Genomic DNA, 11,130 nt, shown 5'->3' with positions numbered 1-11,130 from the left:
CACTTCCTTCTCCTCTGGTGACCATGACGGCGCTGGCTGTGACTGTGAGTTCCTTTTTGTTTGCTCTGTCAATTTGTTTGTTGCTTTTTGTTTTATGCTCCACGTATGAGTGAAATCATATGATTTTTATTTTTTCCTGTCTGACTTATTCCCCTCAGCATGATACCCTCTAGGTCCATCCATGCCGTAGTAAATGGCAAAATTTCATTCTCTCTTCTGCCTCGTAGTGTTCCACGGTGTGAATGCAGCACAGCTTGTTTATCCACTCACCCACTGATGGGCACCTGGGCTGCTTCCAGAGCTTGGCTGCTGTAAATCACGCTGCGATGGACAGAGGGGTGAGCATATTCTTTCAACTAAGTGTTTGGATTTCTTCAGGTAAATACCCAGAAGTAGGATCGCTGGGTCCACAGGCAGTTCCATACTTATTATTTTGAGGGAACTCCACACTGTTTTCCAGAGGGGCTGCACCAGTCTGCATTCCCACCAACAGTGCAAGAGGGTTCCCTTTACCCACATCTGGCCAGCACTGGTCTGTTGCTTTATTGAGGGTAGATTTTCCAGCAGACAGGAACTGATACCTCATTGTGGTTTTAGTTTGCATATCTCTTAGAGACACATTGAGCACTTTTTCAGGACTATTAGCCATCTGTAAGTCCTCTATTAGCCATCTGTAAGTGTCTGTTCTGGTCCTCTGCCATTGCTTTTCAATCCTCACCTGAGGACATGTTTGATGATTCTAGAGAGATAGAAGAAGGGAGAAAGTGAGAAAAAGAGAGAAAGGGAGACATGGACGTGAGAGAAATACATGAATCTGTTGCCTCTCATCCAAGTCCCCAGGAGGAATAGAACCCTCAGCCCTTTGGTGGACTGGAGGAGGGTCCAACCCACTCAGCCTCTGGGCCAGGGCTGCACAGTTTAAAGGGAGATTGTTTCATCTGCCCCTCACTGTGCACGTCTGCGTTTCTTTGGATGTGAATTGGGTCTCCTACAGGCAGCGTAATTGGGTTCTGCTCTAATATATTCATCTTCTCTGTGCCTTTTGGTTGGTGAGTTCAGCCCATGTCCATTCAGGTGATTATTGACCTATAAGGACTCTTTCCACACATTTTACTTTTGGTTTCTCATCGCATTGTGTCTCCAGTGTTTACTTTCCCCAAGTTCCCCGTCTGTCAGTTCACTGTGGCGGTTCTCTGTGCCTCCTGTCCCCATGGCCACCAGCCCCCCTGTACTACCTGGGCGTCCTTGCACCTGTTCAAGTTTGTAGCCACTCCATGGCCTGAAGGTCACCTCTACCCTTACGCCCTCTGCTGGCTGGCGGGGGCATTACAGCCAGATTGGGCTGGGGACCAAGGGGAGTTTCCCTAGGATGACCTCCCCCTTGGGTCTCCCAGATCCAGTCCTGTGGGGAGCGTCCCAGTGTGTGATTGTCCCTTTAAGAGTGGTCCTCACTCCACATCGATGCTGATGTCCCACCCTGTGTCCACCATTGGCCACATCAGCCCATGCGCTGCACCTGCAGCCCTGTCCAACCCTCCCCCACAAGAATCTGCTAGTTTTACTCCAAGGACAACCTGTCTGGTGGTAGCTAAGCAACACAACCCTGCTGTGATGAAGGGGTAGGAACCAGGGGCAAAGGCCCAGGGGGGACTGTGGCAGAGTCACCTCTGTGGCATCTGAGACACTTTCTCCTTGACTGTTCAGTTCTCATCACTCGAAGCTGGAAGCTAATGAAGCCTCACTATCTCCAAACATTATAAATGAACATAAAGATTCTTTTTGAGCCAGTGAACCTCCTGTATCCAGCTGTTCCTGAAGTCCTCCTGCTTTCCTCTAGGGTCTGGGAACATTCTGTGTGCACCTGACACAAATGTGTTTTTCTGTTGCTGAGAGAAATGGCACACACACACATCTCCTGTTGTTGAGAAAGAGAAACATCAGTCAGGTTGCCTTCCTTATGTTTCTTAGGCACAAGTCCTAACTGGGAATCGAACGTGTGGTATTTTGGTACATGGGAGGACAGCCCAATCAACCCAGCCACCTTGGCCAGGGCACATCCCTGTTTCAACTGTTTCTGATTGCAGAGGAAATCACTCAGTCTGTTGGCTCACATTTTTATTTTGTCTATAACCTAACTGATACATTAAGTGGATATTTTAGAAAATGAAAAGGAAAACACCTGACAATTATGTGAATGCTCAAAAGGTATTTATTGGACAATTATACAGGAAGCACCCCCCCCAAAAAAACCCAACCATAATAGGACTTAATATGGGAAGTGACAGTTCCCCATAATTTGTGTTTGTGATTCACAGCTGTCCCATGTTTTTCAGGGCACTGGGTCACCAGCAGAGGGGCTGGTGTCCATGGCTGTGCACACCCAGGGTGCATCTGTACCTGCTGTGCTCAGAGTCCCATGGCCTTGCCCAGCTGCACTGGCCATGCTGGGACTGAACCCGGGACAGAGCGTCATGAAGCTCCCGTCATCCTTCGCCGGAATTCCAGGAGCGAAAAACGGACGGAGGGGCTCTGCCACAGATATCAGGGGGAATGTAAAAATGTGGGAGCCATCGTTCACGTCATAAAAGGAAATGGTCCCCATTTCAAAGTCCAGGAAAATGCCAATGTGGTGTAAGCAGGAAATGACCATGAGCTCTGTCACCGGCCTGGTGCTGGCCCGGAAGGTGTCCTTCTCCCTGCAGCTCACGATCCAGAAGCCACGTTCTGAAGAGAGGACAACCTTCTCCTGCCGAGGAACAGACTCCTTGCAGACGCCCAGGTTCCACTCTGTGCTGGTGCCCACGTCCACCTCCCAGTAGTGCCGGCCGGACGTGAGCCTCGGGGAGCCCAACACACAGAGGGAGGTGCTGAACCTCTCAGGACAGACCCTGCGCTTCTGCTCCTCGTACACACAGCGGACTTGCCGCAGGTCCTCAGAGATGTAGAGGTGGTTGTTGGCTGTGTCCACATCCAAGGTCACGTCCACTGTGGAAAGAGAAATAATTTGTCAGCTCTGTCCCCACCCCTCGGGGTCACCTCAGGAGCCCACGTGACTCATTCACTATCTCATCTTTATCTCCACACCTTGTGTTTTCCTGGGGGAACTTCCCGGGTCCCTGATTTCATCAGATTTCATGGACACAAGGAACGGTCATCATTGGAACTGGCCCTTGGTCATTACAGGTGTTCTCTCTACACTATTCTCTTTGCTTAGTGGATTAAGGAGGTTTCTTCCCTTTAGTGTGGACTCCGCATGGAAAAAGAGACCATGACTGCTGCATGTTTTCAAAATTAGCATACAAATTATCACAGACTCTTTCCACACATACACCTGAACTAGGCATTTTAAAGGACGGAGGATATTCTACTTATTGCAGAGTAAAACTGACATGAAAGCTTTCTGTTTCCTCTCTCTCTGTCTCTAAATTATATTAAAATTATATATGCACACATACAATATGTTTATATGTAAATATATAAGTATATAAACCTGTACATATATTTGTAAATATATGTGTATATGTATTTTTTTGTAAGAGTCCTGACCTTAGGACACGTGGACACCTTAGCAGGAACTGGGACCGCAGCTCAATGGGGCAGTGCCTGGAGGGGCCCGAACTCGGAGCACCGGACGGTGAGCTGTGGCCCAGCTTCCCTCCGACTCTGATTGGGGCCCAGAGCTCTGCATCTAAGGTGACCCCTGGATGGGGTTGGCCCCGCTTTAGAAAGAAACCTTCTGGAATAATGATTCCTCGACCCCAGTTTCTGTTTCTTTTATCTCTTCTTTTTCCTTTTTTATTTTAATTTTTATTTTTTTAATCCTTCCCTGAGGATATGTTTTTCGTGATTTTGCACAGGAAGGAAAGGAGGTGTTGAGAAGGAGAGAGACATTCATCGCTTGCCTCACTCATGTGCCTTACTCATGAGGCCCCTGGCTGGAATCGAACCTGTAACCTTGTGGTGTACAGGAATCTCTCCAACCAACTAAGCCACCTCCAAGGCCCTTTAATTTGTAAAACAATTTTTTAAGTTTCAGTTACAGTTGATGTACAATACAAAATAATATTGAATGCAACTAGAGTTGAAAACATTAAAAAATTATTAATGCTTGCCAGATGGGAGGGGGTTTGGGGCATAAGGTAAAACAGGGGAAGGTATTGGGAAGTACAGATGGGCAGTGACAGAACAGGCCCAGGGTGGTAGCGGGAAGCACAGGGAATACAGTCAGTAATACTGGGGTAATGTGCATGGTGACAGGTGGGGACTAGGCTGATCAAGGCGAATCACTTCTGGAGGTATATGAATATTTAATTACTATGCTGTATTTTAAAACTACTGTAACATTGTGTGGCAACTGTAATTCAAACATCAACCTCAAACATATTTAAAACTGAAAATGGTCTCCAAACACATTAAAAACAGTTAAGAATCAGGAAGAATGGATTTTAGGGATACAGGCCAGAGGCAATCCATCCATGTTTCTCTCTTGTATCAGTGTTTCTCACCATCTTTCACTTCCTTCCCCCATCTCTTCAAATAAATAAATAAAATCTTTAAAAAAAAAAACAAAGAAAACCTACAGACGGTTTTAATGCAGACTTCCAGGTTGGCACAATGGGAAAGAACGAGCATTTCAGGTGCCAGAACAAAGGTAAAGCACCTTGACTGGAGGGCTTTGACAAGTGGCTGTTTCCCTTGGGGTGAGGGCTGGTGGCCCCAGACCTCACCTTGGAACCTGCGCATCCTCGGGTTCATCCTCAGGATGGCTCTCAGCTGGGGCTCCAGCGTCCTGACCTCTGACACCAGCCTAGCCAGCTGGTGTTTGGGCCTGATGTCACTCTTCTGAGAAACCTCAGGGCAGGTGAAGCACATAATCCCGTGTCCCCCGGGGCCCCTCGGCAGTGAGTTGACACACTTGAAGCAGCAGATGAACCCACATTTCAGACTGACGGGGTCTTCCAGGTAGGACAGGCAAATGTAGCAACTGCTTATGTCTTTAAAATGTTTGGCCATGATCGCTGTCTGGGGGAAGGGACAGGCCGTTAGAACATTGTAAGTGACAAGGACTGATGGGTCCTGGGACTTCACCCTGTTTCTGTGAATAGCAACCTGCACTTCCTGCTCCCAGGCAATCAAGATGCAATCCAAGTACAAACATCAATAGCTCATGGCCAGGAAGTTCTGATTTTGAAATGCTAGTTAGCATGAAGACAAGCTTTATCCTGGGGCTGTAAGTTAGGGGTTGAGATGGTCTCTACTCGTGAAATTTTTTTTTCAAACCCCAGCTAAGGGCAGATTTTTATTGGTTTTAGAGACAGAGAGGAAGTGGAGGGAGGGAGGGAGGGAGGGAGGGAGAGAGGGAGAGACAGAGAGAGACAGAGAGAGAGATGCTTGCTTCTTGTACTCATTCTGAATGGAGCTCAACCATCAACTCTTAGTTATACGGGATGATGATCAAGCCAACTGAGCCTCCTGACCAGTGCGACCTGCATGTCTTATGTCACATCCTCTAGTCTGGAGTGGCTATTGAGCCAGTGGGATGGGTCTTATCCACCTTGAAAGGTGTTGAGCATAAGATATACCCTCGAATTTGAAGACATCACAGGACAGGAGAACATAAGCCACCTCCCAAAGAACTGACATTGATGAGATGTTGAAATGACTGCCTTCTGCCAGCTATATTGAAAGGGTTTTTTTTTTTTTCTTTTGTTTTCTTTTTTACTTGGTATATGTGTCTTGTAGAAAATGAGGTTAGCCCTGGCTGGGGAACTCACTTGGTTAGAGCATTGTCCTGATACCCCAAGGTTCAGGTTCCATCTCAGATCAGGCCTCAGGCAAGAAACAAGCAGTGAATTCATCAATGAGATCGTAACAAATTCATGCTTCTTTCTCCCTCACATCAGTAAGTTAAACAAACAAAACAAAACCAAACAAAAACCCCTCATTTACAATGATGTCTCTGTGTGACTTTATATATCCAGTGGACGGTGCTGGCTGAGACCCAGAAATCCTACAATTGCTCCACCTGAGTGTGGCTGAGACCCACAGCAGAACCTGAGAGGCAGAGTAAGTTAGTGGCTGACACTCCACTCACCACCTGGCAGGGTCCGCCCATCTGAGATCTGACTCAGCATAAAAACGACCATGTTATTTCTGCCACCTGGTGTTAAACATCTAAGTTCTGCCCACTGCTCCCATCAAAGGCATTCATCCCTAGATGTCCACCCCATGCCTGGGACTGAGCTGGCCTCAGTCAGCACTTGCTGAACCTTTTGTAGAAACAGGAAAGTCAAAACCATGGACTCACCTCTGGTGCACTAGGTCCTCTTCTGGTTTCCAGCTGCTTCCTCTGCTGGCTCAGCTCTGGAGTGAGGTCGACCAGCAAGCACCTTTTATCAGGCTGGGCCCTCCTCCCACCTCACCCACTTTCTGTTTGTCCCACTCATTCCAATCAGATTTCCACCCAGCTAATGAGATTTTCTCACCCCACAGAGAGGAGCTGCCAGGAACAAAGGACATAGTTGTGTATGAAAGTTATTTTTAAATGAATGTGAACAAAATACTGCCATGTAATCATTGTAGATTAGATCCTGAATATCATTTCTGGTCCCGTCTTGGGAAATGAATATCAAAAATGAGAACATTTTCTCACTCAATCCTAAAATCTGATCCTTTGGAATGTTGGTGACTGATCTGCCTAAAAATGTTTGGAATCACTGGATTGGGGATTGTAGTTGCATCATCTGAGAAACACCAGGCCTCACACTACCTTGTTGTTTTTTTTTTAATTTTTCATTTTTTAACTATTTTTATTGTTGACATTATTCCCAGTGTCCCATTTCTCCCTTTTGCTCACTTTGCCCCTGGCCTCACCTCCCTGCCCTCTGGGCATCAGCAGGCAGTTATCCCAGTCTCTGGGCTAATCTCTTTACCTTGTTCCATCTCCTCCCCTCTTCCAGCTGTCAGTCTGTTCCACGTGTCCGTGCCTTTGTCTATTTTAGGTGTGTCAAACTCATTTCACCGGGGGCCACCTCAGCATTGTGGTTTCCTACAAAGAGCCAATAACATTTTTAGGACTGTACATATGTAACTACTCCTTAACTAGGGGCAAGGACCTCAGCGCTACTGCCAGGTAGAAACAAGGTGCCGGGCCACATAAAAGAAGGTGAAGCGCCGGATTTGGCCCCAGAGCCTTGTGTTTGCCGCCCGTGGTCTATTTTGTTTATTAGATTCAACAGGTAAGTGAGATTAGATGGGGCTTGTAGCCCCAAACTGGCCTTTAAACCTCTTTTGTGCCCTGACTGGTGAGGCTGTGTTGGTTCGTGTCATCCCGCAAAGCAAAAGGATGCCGGGTGGATCCCTGGTCACAGAGAGAGAGGCAACTGATGGACGTGTCTCTCTCTCACATTCATGTTTCTGTCCCTTTCTTTCTTCCTTCTCCTCTCTGTGAAAAATAAAAACAGAAACAGATACATCTCCTCTTTTGTTATGTACGTAGTATTTTAAGAATGTTGTTTATTTTATTTTGTTAATTTTTTAAATTATATTTTATTGAATATGCTATTGTTACAGAACACAACAACGGGGGCCTGGGATGATATACTATTATTGAAAGAAGGCCCCGAGTCCGTTATGTCCGCTGCCAGAGGAAAGACGTCTCTCAATGCCAGAGATTCGTGAAAAGGAAAGGAAACGTTTATTTAATGCTATACAAACTTAAAGTAGTGACCTAATGTGTTCATCAAAATCCCAAAATCCCTAAAAACACCCACAAACAGACACAGTCCTTCCTTCCTTCCCCCTTTGCCCAGTCCAGAGTATGGTATCTCAGGAATGGAAATAGAAGTCCATGGCCTTAGCAGTCCTCTGGTTCTTCCCAGTTAGAACTCCATCTTGACTGGGAGACCTCCCTGGATTCCCGGCACCCTCAGCTGAGTTGCCGGGATCTCTGCTAAAAACAGGTGGTGGTTACCCCTTCTAAAGCTGCGGGGGTCCCCACTCTGCTAGGCACGTGGTCCTCTCTCTCAGGCCTGCAGGAAGGGAGAGTCCCCACTCTGCCAAAACTGCATGGTTCTCTCCTCCAGGGCTGCTGCGTGGTTCTCCCTCTCTCAGGGCTGCAGGAGTCTCCAGTCCGTCAAGTCCGCGTGGTTCTCCCTCCTAAAGCAGCATGGTTCTCCCCCAATGGCTGCACATGGTTCTTCTCCTAAAGCAGCATGGTTCTCCCTCCTCTACTAAAGACGCGTGGTTCTCCTCCCCAATGGCCGCCAAATCTGGGTTTTAAATCCCCGAGGCCAATCTTCCTCTGCAGCCTCATTTCTGACTCCTCCCACACTCGGCTTCACATGCCAGAACTTGTATCCTTCCAGCTTTACTGGGCTGCCATCACGAGTCTGGGCAGGCTGGCCCCATGTCCTGGAGCCAATCCCCTCTGAGCTCCCACGCAGGCGCTGTAACGCAGGGGACCCGCCCCCCCCAGTTACATCTAGGTGGGGAAGTTACTTCTGGGTGGGGAAGTTACTTCCATTCCCCTGGTTTAGAGCTGATCACAGCTACTTAACCTATCTATGCAACCAGCCAAAGGCTATAGATATGTTAAATGACCACGCCAGAGTTTAGCTGCAAGGCTGTTGCTATGCTAAACAGCTCTCAATGGCACTGCTCCATTTGTCCCTTCCCCCAAACCACACCCTGGGGTGGGGGATGGAGACATCCTAAAATCTCCCGCACACCTTAAGTTCTGGACCGCATTTCAAATGCCTATTTGGGGTCCCCCCTCTTGGCTGCACCCTGTAACACTATTAGAGTTTTCCCATTTTTCCTCCCCTTTATTCCCCTCCACCCTGTATCTGCCCCACCATCATTCCCCTACCTTAGTTCATGTCCATGGGTCATACATACCAATTCTTTGGCTTCTCCACTTCCTGTACTATTCTTAACCTCCCCCTGTCTATTTTCTACCTACCATTTATGCTTCTTATTCCCTGTGCCTTTTCCCCCATTCACCCCCACTCCCCTCCCCACTGATAACCCTCCATGTGATCTCCATTTCTGTCATTCTGTTCCTGTCTAGTTGTTTGCTTTGTTTGTTTTTGTTTTAGGTTCAATTATTGATAGTTGTGAATTTCTTATCATTTTACTGTTCATATTTTTGATCATCTTCTTTTTCTTCAACTAGTCCCTTTAACATTTCGTATAATAAGGGCTTGGTGATGATGAACTCCTTTAACTTGACCTTATCTGGGAAGCACTTTATCTGCCCTTCCTTTCTAAATGATAGCTTTGCTGGATAGAGTTGTCTTGGATTTAGGTCCTTGCCTTTTGTGACTTCTAATACTTCTTTCCAGCCCCTTCTTGTCTGCAAGGTTTTTCTCCAGAGAGATCAGCTGATAGTCTTATGGGAAGTCTTTTGTAGGTAACAGTCTGCTTTCTCTAGTGGTATTTAAGCTGATCTCCTTATCTTTAATCTGGGTGATGTAATTATGCTGTGCCTTGGTCAGGGCTTCTTGGGGTCCTGTGTCTTTGAGACTCTCTGAGCTTCCTGGACTTCCTGAAAGTCCATCTCCTTTGCCAGATTAGGGAAGTCATCCTTCATTATGTTTTTAAATAAGTTTTCAATTTCTTTCTCTTCCTTTTCTCCTTCTGGCACCGTTATTCTTTGGATGTTGGGATGCTTAAAGTTGTCCCAGAGGTTCCTAAGCCTGTTCTTATTTTTTTAATTCTTGTTTCTTTCTTCTGCTTCATGGTTGAATGTTTATGTCTTCCCTCTGCTGCAAATGATTGATTTCTTTCCCTATTATCTTGTCTTCATTATTGGTTCCCTGTACACCTTCCTTTATTTCACTTTTCATAAGCTTCAGTTCTTCCTCTATTTTGCAACCATATTCAATCATTTCTGTGAGCATCCTGATTACCAGTGCTTTGAACTGTGCATCTGATGGGTTGGCTATCTCTTCATCGCTTAGTTCTCTTTTCGTTCCTTTGGGCCATATATTTTCATCTGGGCTCACTTGTTACATAGTAAAGGGTGGAGCCTTGGGTACTTGCTAGGCCAGGGAACCCCGTCACTGTGTTGTGGCCCTGTGTGTGGGGGAGGGGTTCGAGAGGGAACAGTGCTGTTTGCTCAGCTCTTACCCCACGTTCAGTCACTTCCCCCACTTCCCATAAGCAAATTGGACCCTTCTGGTGCTGATTCCCAGGTAGGGGGTTTATGTACTTTCTGGGACCTCGTAGGTCTCCCCCGCAAACTCTCCTGTGAGGCTGGGAGTTTCTCCCACCGTTACCACAACTCTCACAGGCTTTTAGAGTCAAGGGTTTTGAGTATTTATTTCCCCACACTGGATTCCTGGGTTGCTTGGTTTGTCTCGCTCCCCAGTCATTCCTCCTGCTGTATCTACATGCAAATGTGGGACTCCTGCTCCGCCAGTCCCCGTCCCACATGGTCTGCTTGCAGCTTCCTCTCCCACTCAAGTCTTTCAGCCCCTGCCTTGCAGTGAGTCCTCTCTGCCAGGCTGCCCATCTCTGCCCCTCACTAAGGTCTGGATGGATATTTCCTCTTTAACTCCTTGGTTGTTGGAATTCCACACAGTTCGATTTTCTCACAGTTCTGGTTATTTTTTGTTTTTAAATTTGTTGTTTTTCTTCTTTTGGTTGTGGGAGGAGGCAAACTATACCTACCTATGCCTTCATCTTGGCCAGATGACTCTTTTCTGCATTAGCTGATTCTTTTTTTAGACTTTTTAAAAAACTGATTTCAGAGAAAGGCAGAGGGAGGGAGAGAAAGAGAGAGAAAGAGAGATTAGTTGCTCCACTCATTTACATTCATTGGATGATTCTTGTACATGCCCTGACCTGGGATGAAATCCACAACCTTGGCATATGGGGACGACACTCTAAACAATTGAACTTCCTGGCCAGGGCCTAAAGCATTTTTTAATAAAGGGATCCTAGTGTCTTTTTCTTTCCTTTTTTTACAATGGTCACAATATTATAGGAGTGTTAGGTGTGTAGCAGTGATTAGATATTTATATAATTTACAAAGCGATCCCCCCATTAGGTCTAATTGCCACCTGGCACCATGCAGAGCTATTACAATGTTACTGACTATATTCCCTAGGTTGTCCTTTACATCCC

The 11,130-nt window shown here is 46.6% G+C and overlaps 1 protein-coding gene across 1 annotated transcript; it reads right to left on the bottom strand.

The window, feature by feature from the left end:
• Positions 1–2,281: 2,281 nt before the first annotated feature.
• LOC114510732 (ret finger protein-like 4A) lies at positions 2,282–5,013 on the bottom strand. The gene is made up of 2 exons (XM_028529241.2): positions 4,728–5,013; positions 2,282–2,985 (listed from the first exon to the last, which is right to left on the bottom strand). The coding sequence occupies exons 1-2, from the start codon at positions 5,011–5,013 to the stop codon at positions 2,330–2,332; spliced, it is 942 nt and encodes a 313-aa protein (XP_028385042.1). The 3' UTR covers positions 2,282–2,329.
• Positions 5,014–11,130: the final 6,117 nt, after the last annotated feature.

The sequence above is a fragment of the Phyllostomus discolor genome, chromosome 12, assembly GCF_004126475.2.
Source record: "Phyllostomus discolor isolate MPI-MPIP mPhyDis1 chromosome 12, mPhyDis1.pri.v3, whole genome shotgun sequence".
Taxonomy (NCBI): domain Eukaryota; kingdom Metazoa; phylum Chordata; class Mammalia; order Chiroptera; family Phyllostomidae; genus Phyllostomus; species Phyllostomus discolor.
This window is presented reverse-complemented; position numbering and strand designations above follow the sequence as displayed.